General features: G+C 35.6%; 2 protein-coding genes across 2 annotated transcripts in view; one reads left to right on the forward strand and one right to left on the reverse strand.

The window, feature by feature from the left end:
• Positions 1-20,379, reverse strand: part of LOC124161073 (retinal guanylyl cyclase 1-like) — a 524,211-nt gene that overhangs the window by 364,984 nt on the left and 138,848 nt on the right. The window lies entirely within an intron of this gene.
• On the forward strand, positions 17,159-19,800 carry LOC124161074 (transforming growth factor beta-1-induced transcript 1 protein-like). Its single transcript, XM_046537247.1, has 4 exons — positions 17,159-17,454; positions 17,967-18,140; positions 18,236-18,466; positions 19,115-19,800. The coding sequence occupies exons 1-4, from the start codon at positions 17,296-17,298 to the stop codon at positions 19,265-19,267; spliced, it is 717 nt and encodes a 238-aa protein (XP_046393203.1). The 5' UTR covers positions 17,159-17,295; the 3' UTR covers positions 19,268-19,800.

A 20,379-nucleotide genomic window follows, 5' to 3' on the forward strand; every position in this document is an offset into this window, starting at 1 on the left:
CCAACGACTAAAATATGTTACTGAGGCAGACGAGATGTAATGTGATGACCTCCCGATTTAATCAAAAAGAGGGATGGCAATATTCCACAAATTTATTTATTAATTTAGGACGCCTTTCAGCCGTCAGATAATTTTCAATTAAAATTCCCTGACGGTCAAAACGCGTCGAACAATATAAAATGAATTATTGCCATCTCGTTTTCATTCGAAATAAATTATGCATCAATTATTCAAGAGACTAAAATAAAAACTTGAAAATTTTCACAGTTTTAAAATTTATTTCGCCCTAGGTTTCGACGTTTTTAAATCATCGACTTGTAATGCGATGATATGATATGGTATGTAGGAACATCGAAAACTAGGTCGGAATAAATGTTATAATCGTGGAAAATTGCATGTTTTTATTTCATAATGGAACTATTCCACACCATTACGCTTGAATCTTTTGATATAATAATTATTACTCAAGATTAGCCGGCCTCGGTGTCGGCAGGGTAAAATCCTTGCCTGCAAAATCGAAGGTCACTGGTTCGTATCCCGCCGGGTTAGGTTGCTCATAAACAAGCCTTGGACGATTGTGATAGTGCATTATTATTTGTCGTAGCCCCTCGAATTAAAGGCCTGATACTGATAAAGTACTGTTTTCGGGGGAATTTATATAAATGAAATAAATAAATATAAATTCTAAATGATCAAACCTTTGAAAAAAACACCCTCACTTCGGTGAAAACGATACCTAAAAACTTTATATGGGGCGTGTCTATCAACACCAATGAATAGATTTCCAATCGTCATGATTCAGTTTTACAACGCTCCGCGGACCGTCGAACAGCGAGGAAAAAAAAAGGCAATCGGAAAATGGAGGGAGAGCTGAGCTGTTCCAACAAAAAAAATCTTCCTGACTCCCTGGCATGAAAACGGGATAAAAAGGGACTGGGAGGAAACAAATTAAGGCCAAACGCTTTTTCATCAACCAATGGACCCTATTTTTCCCTCCCCCCTCTCCCCCGACCTTTATCTCGAGTGCATCGGAAGCAATCACGAGGTCGGGAGCCCGGATGACGACCGAGCGAAAACGCCACCGGGCAACGTGCTACCTTAATTTGGCGTTATTTCCCGCCCAGCCTGTCCAATCGGAGTGCGCGGGATGGCAGGGATAAGGCTCCCAATGCATCCACACCTTTCAACGCTATTCATTTTATCCGGAGGGGGATTAAGTCAGAAATGGTCTAAACCTACGCCGAAAAGAAAGTTTGTTACGTACTGCGGATATCATTTTCCGCGGATACGAAAGCAAGGCAGCAACAGTTTGAATGCAAGGAAATGAGAGCTATAAATTCGAAGCCAAGTTCACGTTCATGGAAGAATATATTGGCGTAACTTTCATAAGTGAAATATACTTGACGAAAGCTATTGAGAGGTATAGATTGAGAGAGCTGGTGGTGGAAATTGTTGGAGACACAACGTTGGTTTGCTTTATACTAATAAAATAATATTCCAAGTGATTCGGGTGGCATACCAACGAATATTACTCTGCATCAACGCAAAAAATTATTAAAACTTTGGCAAAACTTCGAAGATCCAAAATACTGCACCTATTAGGTCATACCAGTAAGATTCCATTCCAGGAGAAACAATATCGAGGCATTGCAACACCTGCGTGAAATGTGAGGCAATATGAGCCATGAATTCTAAGTCATTTTCACTGTAGGTAGCCATGGGACTTTTCTGACGTAAAGTCACATGTGACATAAACTCACAGAAAGGAATTAAAGGAGCCGATTTCATGATTCAAAGATGGGAGTAGCAAATAGTAAAAGACAAAGCTCTACATATTTACGTGAAATTTAATTAAAGAAAATAAAATACTTATCGCAGTCAGACTGTTAGATCTTAAGTGGGTGGTACAAGTAACGCCTGGCAAAAATTCAATATTCAGTATAAAAAATTCAATACTTGAAAGATTAAATAATATATCAATAGCAATGAAACTCATTTGATGGCAAATTACTGAGGAGCAAAGACAACAAAAGTCTCTAATGCGAGGCGAAGGCAATTTGCCAATGTAATTGAATCAATTTCTTGTTGTATCCCAATAGTAGGTCATAGACGTGAAAGTACAATATATATATTTTGAGGAAAGAGAAATAATAGGAAGTGAATAATTCAAGCAGTTTGAGGCAGTCGCGGTGACGGAAAAGTATTATATTTTAGCTGAAGAAAAAAAGAGACGTTCCATTGTGCCTTACGAAAATGTAATAGAGGAAAATACATATAAACCTACTCACGGATTAACTTCAAATCTATGTTGTTACGTAGCGTTGCATTTCAAAATTTTAGCCTCGTATTAAGGGCATTACACTGAAATCAGACCAATTGGACATACCACTTATCCATATTCAATCTGCATTTACGTACCTAATCTGATCACGAAATTTTAATTCGTTGAAAAAAGGAATTGAGAAAATGTCAATGTTTGCGTTTCAAATCCATCCAAATACCATCACGGATTTACGAGGAAAATCTAAAATAATACCATGTATCGTTCATGTAATGATTGAGCTGAAATTATTATAGTTAATATTATTTTTTCTCGAAATTTCTTTTTTAAATGAGGGAATGATTACTACACAACTATCAGTGTAGATAAGCGTAAATTGTTTAAAGAAAATATGCTTATTTCCGATACCAAAAGAGAAATTTGAGGGAATTTTCCAGCAATAATTAAGTCATTTTTAGGAGCTGAAAAATAAAATAACTAATAAAATTTCGCGGCACAAAAAATTTGTGGGAATGATTTCGCGGAAGTTCCAGTTGCCACACTAGATGCAAGATTGTTTTTTGTAAGTTTTATAAAATTGATAATACAGTAACGAAGACTCCACTTCATTACATCTGTAATTCATGGCTAGAGAATTTATACGATTATAGCACACTATAAAAACAATCAGATATGTGCAATTCTGCTAGCGCGGAAATATCTCAAAAATAATAATACCCGTACGTGGCTCACTTAGTTTTCTGCTATCCCAATGGAATTTAATGCAAGCCAATTTGCAGAATGGTACCATGGTATACAAAAATGTGCATGAGTACAGTTTTCATTTTATCCACCCTTCTCCTTCCATCAGGCCGAAAACAATTACCTCCGCGAGGTTTAAATTATTTTTGCGTTTATACAGAGTAATATTCGTTGGCATGCCACCCGAATCACTTGGAATATTATTTTATTAGTAAAATGCAAACTAACGTTGTGTACTTAACAGTTCCTACCACCAGCTCTCGCAATAGATACCTCTCAATAGCTTTCGTCAAGTATATCTCACTTATGGAAGTCACGCCACCACATTTTTCCATTCCTTTCCAACGTGAACGTGGCCTCAACTATATAGCTCTCATTTCCTTGCATTCAAACTGCTGCTGCCTTGCCTCACAAGCGTATCCCCGGGGAATGATATCCGCAGTACGTAAAGTAAATGAAAGAAAGCCCTTTTGTCAACGTCACTGTAATATCTCGCACGAACGTATATTAAAGATTATACTGTAGTCTACCGTGACGTCTGGTATCAGTGTCCATCTTCCGCGTACTCGTCGCATCAGTTGACTTTTCGTGACAACAGCTTTGTCCCCTGTCCTCGAGAACAAGGGATGAAATTGTCACGAAAAGGCAGCTGTCATGACGCATTCCCGTAAGATCGACGCCGAGGTATTATATAAGTACGAGGATTTAATTCAAAATCACACGAATGTTAACAATATCGTTCGCAGTGTAGTTGACGGCTTCTTGAATTCCTTTAAATGGGATTCCAAAAAAGTCCCAGCTCAAGGCAAAAGCTTTATAACCACTCATGGGACACCCCGACGAAGGGAATGGTAAGTCCCTTCAGACGCCTTGGGGTTAGAAGTGAGTGCGTTAGCAGAGGTGGGGTAATATTCTTGCCCTTCGAGGCGTGGCCAACTGCCCTAATTGCCCGGCCATGAGACTCACTCTTCAGCTAGAGCGATTGGCCTTAATTGAAGAAGCCGGAATGACATATAAAAGGGGTCAGAAGGTGAAGACAGCGGCAAGTGTGGCAAAAGGGAAATAGTACAAAAGCCTTTTTACTTAAACAGAAATTTCGGTCTTCGTAATGACTGTAAACAACCGCTAGTGGCCCACATTTTTGAAATCATATTATTACGAGCACTGTGTATGTCTGATAATTCTGCGCCTTAGAGTATAGGTCTTGAAAAATTTTTAATGCAAATTTTTGCCAACGTATTTTTTTCGGTATATTTATACACCTTCATCACGGCTATGAATAAATATGAGAGCATAATTTTGATGCATAAATGGTTATTACAATATTTCTTACAGTAATAAAATAAATAAAAATAATTTTATGTAAATCAATCAAAAATGAAGTTACTAGAATTTTTGGCATAAATATACTGAAACGTTGGAAAAAAATTGCATTTGAAATTCTTCAAGACCTACACTCCAAGATACTGAATCAACATTAAACATAAAAGTCAATAGAAAGAAAAAAACCCAATGAGGGATTTATAAAATGATACTTTTATCTACATCAGGACTCCTAAGGATAGACCACCGATGAACACACAGTTCCCTCACATACATTATTTTAAGGAACATTTTTTTTTTTAGATAATACGTATACATCTTGACTATTTTGATATAAATGACCTACATTTTGAAATATGTTGAAAAATCTTGTTAGTTTTCGGTGTAGACGGCACTAATTTTCACTTTTATAATACCCTTTTTAAGGAAGCAAGTGTGCTTTGCTAAGTGCTTAGCTGCTGATGGAAAGGTTGCGGATTCAAATCCCTGGTGAACTTGTAGACACCACAAACACAATTCTCACCGTGCGAGGAGGCCTAGCGAAATGAATTGGCTCTACCTTAAAAATGTGATATGCATGCACCTATGGCTAAGTCTGGGGCGAGATCTACCCTCACCTATCATAACCAAATTCCTGGTTAAAATGATATTCTATCATCAGTGTAAAATATGAAGACACTGATTCCAAATAGAAAAAAGTATATATATTCATTTAACGACCTAAGTTTAGTCAATGCAGCATCATCATATATATTTACAAGGTGGTACCTTTTTATACCTAAATTAGAGGTAAAGGGTTTGAGAAAAGCGGGATAGAAAACTGATCTGGTGCCAACCATGTCTGGCATCAATAAGAGATTCATTACATTGATTGGTTTACACCCTGACATTGATATTGAGCTGCTTTTAGCAGAATATGTCTATGGCAGAGCATTCAAAAAAGGTTTTTTGTCATGATTGACGAAAGAGTATAAAAGCAAACTTCATTCACGATTGAATGCATTGTATTAGTCAAATTTTAAATTGATTCCCTATTCAATGCTGCCAAAATCATCATCTAATTATCTATTTGGTTAGCAAAAACCTTAAACACTTTCACAAGCTTGGCTATATCTTCTTGACCTATCATCCGTGCAGCAATAATGTCCTCTCAAATCCCCGAATAGCAATTTATTCTAATTTTACATCGCCGGACAATGCGTAGAAACACTACAAAATCTGTACAATATTAGTTTTTTCCTAAAATAATCTTTGTTTTAGGAACTAAAATACGCATTTCCTTCAAACTAGTGGACCCTGATCTCACAGTGTCAGTTGAGGCTTGTGACAACATCAGAAAAATATTTGAAAACATAATTTAATTTAATTTAATTTAATACGCCGACTTTTCAAATAACCTTTTCTATCTAAGCTGGTAAAGACGTTAAGCAGTTATTTTGCGCAGTTCAAACGCAAAATAAGGTACAAAATTAACGATAAGATGGAAAATCACATTATATAAATAAATATATTATCAAATACTAAAACTTCCAAAAAAACATATATTCATGTATTCTCTTTTCAAATATTTTGCGAAATAAAACTTACAAATATTTCAGATATCAGCTTTTTCTCATTTATGTCATCGGTTAATAGTTTGGACCCATGATGAGTCAAAAATCAAATGAAATAACAAAATGACATTGAGTTCATTATTAGCATTCAAACGATTGATTGGCGCAATATTTTTCTCATTATTTTCTTTAATTAAATTAATGAAACATGTAGTTTTAGCCAGAAAAAATTCACATCACCGAATGAAAATGCATGATTAATTCACAAGCATCAATTAAACTTCAATCAATGGCCTCCTATTAAATGGTAAATTAAGCATTAATAAACAATTTCGTGCTTTTTTCGTATAATGGTATATAATTACTATGTTTATTGTATTTCCTTTTTCTAGACACCATCTCTAAGGAAATTAAGGCAGGAAATGGATATCATCACCAGCACGCCCTCTTTATCACTCAAAAGAACTGTAACTCCCTGAAATTGCAAGATCACCCGTGAAAAGGAGTGTTCAACTATAGGCTTAAAATCCAATAGTGTGTTTGATACAGATCTCGACTTAGCTTTCCACCGTACATAGAATACATAGCTCCTCATAGAATGATAAACGAAGTCATCGTGCCGCACACTAATTTTATTTAACAGCCCACAACACGTTCTTTGATTACTTTAAAATATTATTTCTATCTGAATTGAGATTTTGTAGTCCCTGGTGTTACTTGTAAAGCAATCTAAACATGTATTGTGAGCTGTTAAACAAAAAAATTGATCAGTACGATATCTTTGTTTATGATTCGATGTGTTGTTCCACGACATATTCCGGAAAAAATTACTTCTAGTTGGTATATTGCTCATTCGTGGCCATCTTTTGACATTCAGACCGTTAACTTGTCCATTTCGTCCATGATTATATAGTTAAGTTTACGTAGCAAAAGTTTTGGCCGACGGGACTTAAATACATCGCAATATCAACGAAAAAAAGGTAAAATATTCAGAATAGTGATAATATTTCCGTACTGCATTGCCATAAGCATTCTTGATAACATGTCATTGGTATATTGCTGCCTCGTGGCCATCTTTTGCGACTCTTACCATCCACTAGTCCATTTCATCCATGGTCATATTGCCATGTGAACGCAGGAAACATTTTCAACCGCCGGATCACAAATAAATCGCAATAATAACGGAAATAAGGCACCAAATACAGGCTAGTATTCCATTAATCCGAGTCCCGTCCATCTCCGAGTATCCGACGAAATTCACTTCTGGTGGGTTAAAAAAAAATATACAAAACCGGTTAGGGTACGATGAAGGAAAGACCCAAAACTCCTCCTAATTTTTCCAGGAAATGAACTCATTTTCCCCCGTTTCTCTCCAAACCCTCCCCTCCCTAGCCACTTGAAATATCCCCTTCCTCCACCTCCCCCTCAATTCCACCGAAATCCCGTTAAAAAGCAATATCGGAGGGCTCTCTTGACAGAAAGGGTGAATATTACATCGGAAACCCCGAACGAATGATGGCGCTGTTGGAGGGGAGTGGGAGGGAACGAATGAAAGCTACAAGAGGAGGAAAGAGGTGCAAACGACTTAAATAAGCGGGAAACCAGGCAGTCATGAAACATACCGCTGACTCCGTAGCTTCGTGAAGAGGTCAAAACACCATAAAACACGCATACGTACATAAAACACGTATATGTGTTTTTATGTTACGTTTATGTTAACACGTGTAAAAACACCATAATTTTGAATAAATAAAATTTTAAGCCGTGAAACTACTAAGAATGTTTTCAAAGGTTTAAATAACCCTGTGGTTTAGCAATATCATTTTCTTATGGATTTAATGTTTTCAATGCATGAGTTTTATAAATAACTTTTTCTGATGGCCAATGATGTTAGGGATTATTATTATTAAAATGACCAATACCAATAGTTACCTTTTGAGCCGTGAAACTACTAAGAAAGTTTACAATGGTTTAAATAACCCTGTTGTCACTTAACTACATCTTATAATCTGTGAGTCGATTCCAAATGTTGATTCTCGATTCCACCGATTCTCGGGTACGGAATCGGAATCGAGAATCGTCGTCTGTGGTTGATTTATCGATTCCAGGAGGATAAATAAATGGAAAATAGATCATATACTGAGTGGTCGGTATTGTTTGAGAGAATCCACTTGCTAGCAACCTCATCTTAATAGATTCCCATTTTTTCTGCATTTTAATATCATAAGATCCCATTATTTATAAGTAAGTAAACAATAACACTACCTCTGATTTTCTGCTCGTTGTATGTTCTACATTACTCGCAGCTATTGTCCAAAGGATGTAGATACTGTCAGCAAATAATATTTTTTCTACTTAATTCTAGATATAGATTATCTTCCAATTCAAGCAAAAACTTAACGCATCGCCCAAAATTTTATTGGATTAGAATTGCAAGTCTTTCAGCACTTTTAGTTTCAACTATCATTTCAATTTTTCCTTTATTCTTCAAAACGCTGCTCCGCACAATCTGTGAGAGCCTGAGTCAAGTCACTAATATATAAGTTCCATTCCCGTGGATGGAAATAGGCTAATCTGCGTATGACGTCAGCTGATAGGAATATTGCCTGATATTTTGCCGAAAAGCAGAGGAAAATGGGGAATATCAGTGTATTTCAAAAGAAGTCACACAGGTGAAACGATGCTGAACTGTTTCAATTTATTCGCTCGTAAAGCATTATCTGCTCGTCACCTGTCTTTCCCCTGAGAATTACAAAAATTCTTTAAAAATCATGATTTCTCAAATATGGCCGATACTTCACATTCAATTGTAGAAAAACAACGCAAAATATTAATTCATTAGTACCATAGTATCATGGTATCGCTTGATTTAAAATTTATAACAGGTATGTCACCACGGGCAAGTATGCCCCACGAGAGAATGGCAAGGTGCAAAATAGTTGTTGGTCTTTTGAAATTACCTAGTGGCAACAATTTAGACAGGGGTTCCTATTTTAAATGACTGCTTAAAGCGGATTAAGCCAGTGAACTCTAATCTTGATTAATGTTAAAATTTTTAAAAATGTCGTATTATTTATTACTACGACAGTTATGGGTTGCAAATTTTCAAAATTAACTGCCAATTTTGAATGTTTACGTGGTCACCCTGAAGTTAACTTGAATTGATGATAAAATTCCGGAGTCCCTCATCGAAGTTTTTCACTGAAAAATCTTGGAGGTATCCAGAAGTTTCATGTCATTAATAATCCTTAACAGTGCTCTTCTTTGACGATCAAATGCTAGTTACCAAAATCTAAAAAGCCAACTTTAATTACAAAATTTGCCAAACATATTACCTAAACATAAATCATGAATTCACTTACAATTAGGAGGATTGTAGTAGCATGCATCAAGAAGGTCACTACGTGATTCGACTTGAACCAAACTTACTGCAAAAATACTCGAATATTAATCATCGTACTTCGAAGGCGATACAAATTGTGATTTGGCTACATTAGCCAGGGAATTTTTAACTGTTTGCGAGAATAGAAATAAAATTTCACATGAATATCCAGTCCACGGGATAAGATATGTGACACAACTTCAAAGATAAACAATACAATGCAAATAATTTTAAACTTTGGGATTAGTATCACAAAATGTGAGTTGAGCTTCACCAGATATTTACTATTTTTATTACTCAATTCAGATATAGTGATACACTTATGATGTTAGTCATGTGCCACGTACTTACATGTTACATTCGTAACCAGCGTTGAATTACGAAAGTAGAAATGCCTTCCTTTTGAAACTATTATGTATCATTTACAGATAATTAGCAGTATTTAGCCATGAATATCTAATGACCATCAACCGAATCCATAAAAATAACGTAGGGTACATAAACCTCAGAGTAAGGATAGGGGAGAGTGCGCTTTGGCTACAGCGCATGTTGTCAAGATTGTGTCACGTGACCTTGGAACGTTGGATACGGTTGGATAGGAAGCAGAAATATCGCCATAAGATAAACAAACATACGAATTTCCGACAAGGTGAGTAGTTTTTAAAGTAAAACCGTGATCTTACAGTGAATGATAATTATTTTCTTTCTCGATGTTTTTCATTTGTTATATTGAATATATCTGGGGCGTTTAGATTCTTTTTTCCCCTTAATTTCTAAAATACCGTAACGTCAGCATGGTAATGTTTTGCTATGCTAGGAGCTGTAAACAATGTTTCGCGAAAGGAAGTGGATTGCCTTTTCATTGATAATTTTTTTAGATTGATTCTTCATAGTGCCTTAGTGTTCATATAATTTCCGTATCCTTCTAGCCTCAACGGTATTCCTTTTATAATGGAATTTGTGTGTAGTGTGTTTGGAATGTTTGACGTGCCTTGAAATGGGGATATTTTAACCTTTTATTATTCCTTTAAAATATGGGCTTTTACTTAAATATTTCTTACGGCTGATGTATGTGAACTATAAAAAGTGTCTCTTTAGGTTTCCTGATAGTGAAGAAGAAGGAAATTATTGATGAGGAATGTAAGGAGAGCATATTTCATGTCCAGCAAGTGCACCAAAATGTGTTTGACACATCTTACAGTGGAATCCCTTGACAGTGATAATTTCGCTGGTCATTCGCGGAAACCTACAGCTGTGACTACAATTTTTATTCATTCAAGCATCTTTGCCGTAAGAAATGACGGAGTAAACAACTTGTAAAGCCGGGTGTCACAGGTATGAGTATAAATTTTGTTGAACTCGAAGTATGCTGTCGGAATCAGGCAAATCTCGAGGCCTAAAGGTGATGGAAGTATATCTTTTGATAGGAAAAGTTTTCCTATACATGTTATTTTTTTTAGATGGTTATGTCTGGATTTCGTGGAAATTCTTTTATTACATTTATTTCCTTACATTTCATACATGTATGCATTGAAATCATTATTGCAATTTAATTTATTAGGTTATTTAGTATTGTATATATTAAGCTACCAGTTTGTCAAATGGAACATGAGTGTTTTACTCATATAGGGCACTTGAGAGTGGTTAAAATTACATTACTTATGCAGATGTGAGGGTGCTGACAATCACGAACATTTCTATCTTTCATCAAAATCATTAATTTATTTTCCAAATTAAGCCCAATGTCTGTGCAAGAGTATTTTGGTATCGTAACAGTTGTTTGATAGGAAGGCTAATTACCTTTCATAATTGAATAATGGCAGTGTTATCTCCAGTTTACAACGTTTAATATTTTTTGTCATCGTTTTAATTGGGATTAAAAATTGACTCTTATAAGTATCCCTATCTCCCTTTTTTTCCGTAGGCAAGTTATATTATTATATTTCTACCTCTGTACCACAACCAATAACTTGTCGTGTGGTGATTCACAGTTAGTACCTGCGTCAGGTTTCACTGACTAATTATGATGGGCTGTTTTGACTTCACTCATCATATAACATGAGCATGAAAGACAGAATGGATGCCATTGGGTTGCATATGTTCTAAATGTGGTCGTGGGAAAAGTTTACTGTGTCGACAGAGAATGGTATCCTAGGCATTAAAGGGTTTGCAAATTAAGTGATTCTGGTTGGAGGAAGGAAGTAGAATGGTGTGACAAGTTGCTGCAAAATAGAAATCATCCTTGTTGGTATACATTCTTTTTCTAAGGGAATATACCTATTTGAAAATTTTTTCGATGTCATGCCTTTCCAGCCTTAGTAAGAAAAAATTTTGTATTCTCTGATTTATATTTTTTGTACAGCTATCTATGAATCAAGTGGACCTCTCTCTCTCCCTCTCTCTATAGCTCTATCACTCTCTCTCTCCCTCTCTCATAGACCTGTGCCCAAAAATTCAGCTAGAATTTATGAAACAAATTAGACATATGATACATCTATCCATACAGCAACTCATAAATTACATTAGTAATAACCTTCTTCTACTGAAATATTAGTAGTTATCTTTATTATGCAATTTTCTGTTACAATGACTATCTATTCCATAGTTGCATTGGGGACTTCACTCCAGGGGCCTAAGTCCGTAACTTGAATTCTCCTTTCTCCAGAGAAAGAGTTTTCTCCCGTAGTTTTCTCTCGCCTGTAGTCCGTAACTTGGCGGAGAAAACATCAGCTCCTGGCCGCTACCGGAGAAAACTCTAATTCTCGGTATCGGACAGTAAGAGCAGATAGGTATGAAAAATATTGAATCCGAAGCCGGCGATACCGTGAATAATCAATAGAAATGCTTTGTTTCAAATTAAAAAAACGAGCGGGAAATCAAACGATTCTCACTTGTAATAAGGGCTACTCATTCATCATTAAAGTTAAACTTTCAAATAAAAGAAATTGAGGCATCGAAATGATAATTGGTAGGTAGTTGATAAATCGATTTAAATCCATCGCAGTTATATTTGTTCATTATTACAAACAAAAGATCATTGAGAAAGGATTGACTAATGCGTAATACCAATGCATTTGTATGTTTTAGATGCAGGTATTCCTGGCCGCTGTATTCACTGACGATATATATTGCATATTTTTGCACTTCGGATGCTTGCTTCCATTGGTGAATGCGTAATGAATATGGAAAAACATAATTAGCAACGTCAGTATTAGATGCATTTATACTCGAAAAGCTAAAATACATAATATTGGAGTGGAAAAGGGAGATTGAAAAATTTTACTATGCAGAAAAGAATCGTAAAGAAAATAACGTTACGGTAAATGTGTGAATGATTTATTACATTGCAAATACCTACGTACGAGCAATTAGTATCTAACATATGTTTGCAAACTCCCAAAATGTTGTAGTTAAGGAAACACAAAAACCTGCCTCGCTACATTTAAAATTATCAAATACTGACAACGTAGAAGAGCGAAAACATGGGAAAAATAGTTATCTAGAGGAATTTATACATAAAAAACAAAGCAAAATTACCCTTACCTGCACATATTTATTGCTCATCATATCACATATTGCACTACAACGCACACATTTCTCCTGCAGTCTTTTTGATACTTATAAATCATTATATTCGGAATCAACTGTTTCAATGAAAAGCTTGGATCACAATAAATATAAAACACTATTATGTAACACTAATAAAACATGATAATCGGTTTTCCAATCGCATTGCACCCACTAAAAGAATTTGCACTCCTTGAAGTTCGAAAGGATTCTTCACACCTCACTTCCTGCTCATCACTAAGGACTTAGAATCATGTTACGTTGTTTCACATTAACATTGCAAAGACAATTAAATGAATAGGCTGAAACAAATGGCCAAACCAGTTATTGTATCACCAACAAACTTCGAATTTCACTATCGCTCTTACCGTAACCAAGACATGACCAAAACAAAAACAAACAACAACGCAACGAAATGTGTAAAATGTAAACACTGCCATAAGTTCACAATCTCACAACGAATTGGGAAATGGTAATAAATGCAATACGTAATAAAATCAAACAGAACTTAGAAACGGATGAACATTAACAGGCGTTGGATGTATCCCTAAAGTACAACTAGTTCAAATATGAAACATATCCCCTTCGCAATGGTTAGATACCTTTCATCGAAATGTATACGGTTAATTCGTAACCTAAGTTATGTACGTACGAAATAATTTCGCCGAAGATGTTACATTCACAACACACTTCACTCTTTACTTCATCGTCTATATGCAATCAATTCACTAAGGGGTACACTAAGGACACAAATTTTGTTCACTTATACTAGAGGCACAATGAAAGTTCACGGCACGTAGTTTCCTTGCAAATACAGCCATACAAAACTTTCAATTCCTGTCACTAATTACACTACATACGTTGCCTGCCTAACTTGAAGAATGTATTTTCGTGTCATAATTTGGCACAAATACGTAAAAAATACATAAGAGAGTACATATAGAACCGCAGTTCGATCGCCCACAACGGTCCGCCATTGCTATTTTTCTCGTTTTCTCCCAGGGAGAAAATGAATCGGCCGGTCCCGGGCGGGTGACTCCGAAGCACCCGTCCAGGGTGCGTCAGTTTCTCCAAATCGCGTTACGGACTTCCGTCGGGAGAAAGATACTCTCCAGGAGAAACACTTTCTCCGTTACTGGGAGAAAGCTTTCTCCGTTACCGGGAGAAACGAGTTACGGACTTCAGTTGGATGAAACGGATGCTTCACGAGTCTATTTTCTCCCAACTCGGGAGAAAACGAAGATACAGACTTAGGCCCCAGATGGATAGATTTATTAATTTATGGCGTATGAAACAGCATATAGGATGAAATTATTACGGTTTTCCGGGTTTACACCGCGTTGATATCAACGCGGTGTAAACCCGGAAAACCATCACCAGCATATAGGATGATTTACTTTTATGTGTTAAAACCTTATTTTTAAAACATCGACTCTACATATTCGTGCTACTCTCTTGAGGTGGAAAAACTACATTTCCTGTCTGCTTTAACAGATGATTGGTATCGTCTGAATACATAAAATCCTCATCATTAAATGAGTTTGGTAGGTCATTAATGTAAAACATAAATAGCTGTGGCCCCAGGATGGAGCCTTTGGGGAACCCCTCTGATAACCTCCAGGTATAAGGATGACCATTTCTTCATTTTTCCACAGGAAATATGTAGTTACATATTGCATTCTCATTATCTAGAAAGACTATTAATTCTGTTGCAATACTTCTTAGTCCATAGCACTAGAGTTTACATGGTCAACTGAGTCAAAAGCTTTTCTAAGATTTAAAAGATGCTAATTATATTTGCATTATTATCTATGCCATCAAGAACAGAGTCAATAAATTTGTACCCAGCAAGCTCAGCATAAAGTCCTTTTATAAAGCCAAATTGTGACTCTACTTAATTTAACTTCCCTTTTCACAAATTGGGCAAAGGTAAATGTTATTAGAAACTGAGATTACTGGGTATTGTCCCCTAGGTAGTTAGGGAGCAAGATTTGGATGAAATGCCATTTCAAGGAAGCTAACAAAATGGTGATTGGAATGGTTGGCTATATCATTGGGTTCAAACACCTTTCAAAGAAGGTCCGGCTATATAGTCCTCTTTATTCAGAGATGCCTAACATATATCATTAATGAGCATCAAAGTTTTTCTAGCTAAGGTTTGGCAAGTATGGATGAAATTGTTAAATATTTTCCTCTTGGTAATAAATATAGACCAACAATTATGATTCATATTTAAAATATGTTAGGGCGAAAACTATTGCTGAGGCTTAAAATATTAGTTAATTCTTTGATTTACCATTAGAATTATTAAAGGGTTACCAAAATTGAGTTTCATGGAGTAAACTATATAACCAGATTATTGTAATTATGTGGTGATCAATGTAACCAATGCAACCCATATTAAGTTTCGTAGGCTAGCCAATTTAGGATTTTGTGGGGTAGCCAACATTGACCCTCACCTATTGTACCATGCCACATGTAAATACCCGTTGTTTTATATATATTATTTTATTTGTTGCCAAGATTCCTGCTTGGATTAATGTTGAATCTTTCAAATCCTTTGCTTAAATGTTTTATATATTGGTAGATACAACCAAGAGTCTCTAATTTTGTAACCATGACCTGTTAATTTATTCCTTCCATTTATTCTCCAAATCTTCCGTACAATCCTGGTGTTTTCGTGTAGCACTTGATTTGTTGCCTATGTGCTATTCTTAAGTTAATCGAGGAATAATCAATTCATTTTCTGTTTTGTATGGATAATATCAGGTTTTAAAAGATATTTTTTGCAGCCAATTTATTGTGGATGATATGCAATTCCTATTTGCAATTCACCTGGTATGATATCATGTGTGCTTGATGCCACATTGCCATGGGTTTTTTTACTTAATTATATCTACTGTTACTTCAAGATCGCATTTATCTTTTGTACCACATATTTTGCTATTCCTTTCATGTAATCACAGTTTTCTTTTTTCCATTGTATTGTATTGACCAGTAAGGAAAATAAACAGAAATAAAACCCAAACTCTTGTTTTTTCTCTCTCTACCTTCTGTTTATGCTCAATATGTTTCTATTTAGCAGTCTTGAATGAAATATGGTGACCTGGAGTGCAGCATGTAGTGGACATTAACTGTTGCGGTGGGCACAAATTTTGCTACTTCTCCAGGAGCGTTGTATCCCTTTGCCCTGTATCCCTTTGCATTGATTTTAGCAAGACTGTGAAGTTAATCTAAAATGGCACGTTAATGAGGGCTGCTGACTTGCTTGGCATCTTGAAAGTCACAACTCGGGGTAATAGTGGGCTTCAATATGTAGAATGGCTTTCGCATGGCTGGTGTCTAAAATTTGTATTTTATTGGGCATGCTATGCAACTCAACTTTGCCTTATCCTGCTCTTGCTCTCTCTGCAGGAAAAAGTTCGCATGGCTGGGGTCTAAAATTTGTATTTTATTGGGCATGCTATGCAACTCAACTTTGCCTTATCCTGCTCTTGCTCTCTCTGCAGGAAAAAGTTTATCATTAAAATATGCATTTATCTCCAAATAAAAGTGGGAAACATCAAGTGCATTGTTTAGTCCAGAAGGAATCCTATTAAACTTGAAAAATGTATTATTTTAATGCTTTGGTGAATATGCAAATACTATAGACCATAAATAGTGGGAATAGTTGAAAACTATGCATTCTTTTACTTTCCATGGTGAAATAATTTTACTATCATTATATAAATTACATGTTTAATATTATAAATACAGCCAAATCTTGGAAACGTTTTATTCTTGAGGTAATGTATGAGCTGAGAGTCGTAAAGTAAGCCCCTAGTGTAAAAAAAGGTATATATTACTCAATCAGTCATTGGGAATCTTATGCAAAATTTGCATTTAGACTTTGATATTTCTGATATTCTTTTGAAAAACTTAATTGTTGACAATTTTAGATGCTGAAAGCATACAAAAGAAAAACAAAGCTTTACGACATAAATTTCGTTGTTGAAATTTTAAATCATATGTGGGAGAAAAATGGAAATTAATTGTAGATATAATTCCACTGATTACTTTTTCTAAGAGTCTTTGTTACAATTTGCGAGTTTTTTTTGAAGTAATTGAGCCCGATTGTATTCATTTAGCCCTCATTGCATCAACGTAATACGGTAACTTCAAGCCACCCGCGCTTCGGTAGATTTAAATTTCCCGCACTTCTTCCCCCGGTCACGTGGTAACCATGTTGACTACAGAATCTGCCACTGCGCAGCCTGAAAGCGCCCTCTACACCAATCCTTACTCTGAGACATAAACAGTAACGAGAACCATCACCAACGTAACCAAGGATAAATAATAATAGCAGCTGCATTTCCAAAATATTCGAATAGCGTTATCAAAAACGTAAATCCAGAAGAAGGTAATATCCCTGGGTATCAAGTCATTAAATTATAATTTTTTCTCCAATAATGGAAGATCCGGAGGTACATTCAAATAATACGGAGCAAGCAAATAATACATTAATAAAAACAGATTTCCAAAAAGATTCAAAAGTAGATATCCCAGCAGATACCCCAAATACGACTGCTACTGTTTGTGCTGCGTGCAACAAGGAAATTACAGAAAAGGTATGGGGCGACGTTTGATAATTTCTTATTGAATTAGAGAATTTATTTATATGCATTGTATATATTAGAGTATTCTTGCTTTCAACGGACGTAACTGCAATGCAAATATATTTTTTACGTAACTTGATTTAGGTCTACCGTGGCTTTCTTGTAAACTGTATACTCCTATTATTCTTTCTCACGATCACGATAATGGCACTGATTAATTGCATACTGATGGAATAAACACTAAGTGTAACTTGAAGCCAATTTATTTTGTTTACATTTTGTCATAGTATACCTGTCTGTCAACCGCGTTTTACTGAAATCCATAAAATAATCAAATTTATCATCACGATCTTCTAATATTGTGTTTATTATTAAGTGAATTCTTAAAAAACCGATATAAAAGAACATACATACGTATTTCTAATATACCTATGAAGTCCGATTCTTACCATAAAATATTATGCTCTCGTATTCATTCACCAATTTATGAATCAATACACGCAGTTGCTTGTTCTTTTTACTAGGGTGTTTTAGCACTTCAAAAGATGTGGCATTCAGAACATTTCCAGTGCGTATATTGTAAAATCCCAATAACTGACGACGTATTCTTCGAGGAAGGTGGTGAGCCATACTGCGAAGAGGACTACAATAACCTGTTTATGCAAAAATGTGCAGAATGTGAAAAGCCAATAACAGATGTAATTTCATTTCAGATTCTTTTAATTAATGATAACTTCCACAGTTACTAATCGAAGATAGAAACTGATAGAAATAATTGTTCCTGAAAAGGTAGACCTGTGTAGCTGCCTTGGGAAAAAAGTGGCACCGAGAGTGCTTTGCTTGCGCGGAATGCGGAAATAAACTTGGCGGCGAGACATTTATGGAGAAAGATGGAAAATGCTACTGCAAAGATTGCTACCACAAGCTGTTTACAGTGAGATGCCACACTTGCAAAGAGCCAATAACGGATACTTGCGTAATAGCAGTTGGGAAGAACTGGCACAAGAAATGTTTCGTCTGCGAGGTACGCAATTTAGTAATTTCTCCTTTCAATTAGTTCACAAACTATTACTAAAAATAAACGCTTTAAACTATGATTATTATTATAAATAAAATATTCTACCAATTAAAGTAAGTTTCCATTGAGTACTTGCAAAGCATCCTGACAGTCTGCTTTCACTTCATGGACTTCTCTTCAATTCAAAATAAGGGTTGTTCCCTCTCATTGTATCTGAAATTCCTATTCTCTTCCTCCCTTTCCCTCGGTTACCTAACATTCTACCCTTTAATATTGCTATCAACTCCCCGCTAAGTACTCCTTCCATCCATACCTTCTGTATCCTTCGTATCACATCTAAAAGCTGCCTCTCTTCCCCTGCAATGCCCAGAACTCTGCCGTTCCTCCTCCTCTCCGTCGTCTTCAGCTTCTCCATTCTTCTCATCATCCACATCTCGAACGCCTCCACCATTCTGTCGCCCCTCTTCCATAATGTCCACGTTTCTGCATCGTAAAGCGGTACGCTCCAGAAAAGGTTTCACTAACCTTTTCTTTAAACTATTACATTGCAATCCTCTCATTAGCTCCTTCCTATTCCTGAATGCCTCGTGTATAACTAAATAACTTAAATTAGACTATCACATTTACCGTAAGTTTGATTCTGATTTTTTTCAGCGATGCAAAAACATTATCGACACGGCAAACTTCGTTATCGAAGGCGGGTCGCCAAGGTGTCTAGGATGTGCTTCGACTGAGCCTGCATCATCAAAATCAACAGAATCGGCATCACCATCAACAGAATCGCCAAATAGGAAGAAATCTAGGTAGTATAATATTTTACCAAAAAATGGTAGCATCATGTGGCAGAGTCAATGTAAAAATTCTGCTTATAAACGGAATTCCACTCAACGCTAAATTTCAAGAATATACATTTTCTATTAATATTACCATAATGAGATTCACTCTCGCAGCCACAGGTTGTAACATTCTTCGCAAAGACTTCAAAGTAATAATTGATAATATATTTTCCAAATGATAGTATTAACACAAATGAAACAGCCTTATATTATCTATAGAATCAACCAGATGGCTGCATCACAGCTTACTCTTGGATTAATAATGTGAAAATATTAAGTTAAATCTGTAATCAATATTTATTTTTGATCCATTTTGTGAGATAGAATCTTTCTGTCATTGTTGATCAAGATAACGGCTTTGTAGTCATCGATTTCCCTATCATTAATAAGCAGTTACTTCTCTTCAAGGGATTTTAAGGTCTCTTCAAACAGGCGAATTAAATTTTCAGTTGGATCCTATTTTTGCGTATTTAATTTTGCGATAATAAAAAGCATTATTTTATACCTTTGGTTGTCCTCTATATACGAATTTCCTGATTACGCACTTGCGTTTTTTATAAGTTGAGTAGGTATTGTAAAATTAACTTAAAGAGCATCACAATTCATAGGGTCAAAATACTTCTAAAGCTCATTTCCCTAATTTTTGATAATTCCGAATTTCGTTATTGAGAAGAAGAATTTCAATCTTATTGGCGAAAATGAACACAACTCCCAAAATTGGCTCTCTTATATACTATGGCCATTTTTTAAATCTGAAACCGTAATAACAACTTTTCAGTTACTCAATTGCTGCATCTGAAGTAAAAGTATAAAGGCTGAAAAAAATAATTGACGATTTATACGGATGGAAAAATTATTGGGAGAAACGAATCACACTTAAATTTCCACAATTAAAACCCAACCGCTCATTTTTCACTCAAGCAAAACGGAAAAAAACTGAATCTGATGATAATTCAGCATTTTCGAAATTATAATGATTTTACCAACAAATGGAGAGTAAAATTATGATTGTTTTTCATTTATCGCTGCACATCAATGTATCACAAAATTGGGGCAGCCACAGCCGGATTGGTTACGAAAATG

The sequence above is a fragment of the Ischnura elegans genome, chromosome 6, assembly GCF_921293095.1.
Source record: "Ischnura elegans chromosome 6, ioIscEleg1.1, whole genome shotgun sequence".
Classification (NCBI taxonomy): domain Eukaryota; kingdom Metazoa; phylum Arthropoda; class Insecta; order Odonata; family Coenagrionidae; genus Ischnura; species Ischnura elegans.

Bases quoted from the DNA above. Each gene is read 5' to 3' on its own strand.
- LOC124161074 (XM_046537247.1), top strand. From the start codon at position 17,296: ATGGAAGATCCGGAGGTACATTCAAATAATACGGAGCAAGCAAATAAT. The intron at 17,455-17,966 runs GTATGGGGCGAC...TCTTTTTACTAG, and splicing joins ACAAGGAAATTACAGAAAAG to GGTGTTTTAGCACTTCAAAA. The intron at 18,467-19,114 runs GTACGCAATTTA...GATTTTTTTCAG, and splicing joins AGAAATGTTTCGTCTGCGAG to CGATGCAAAAACATTATCGA.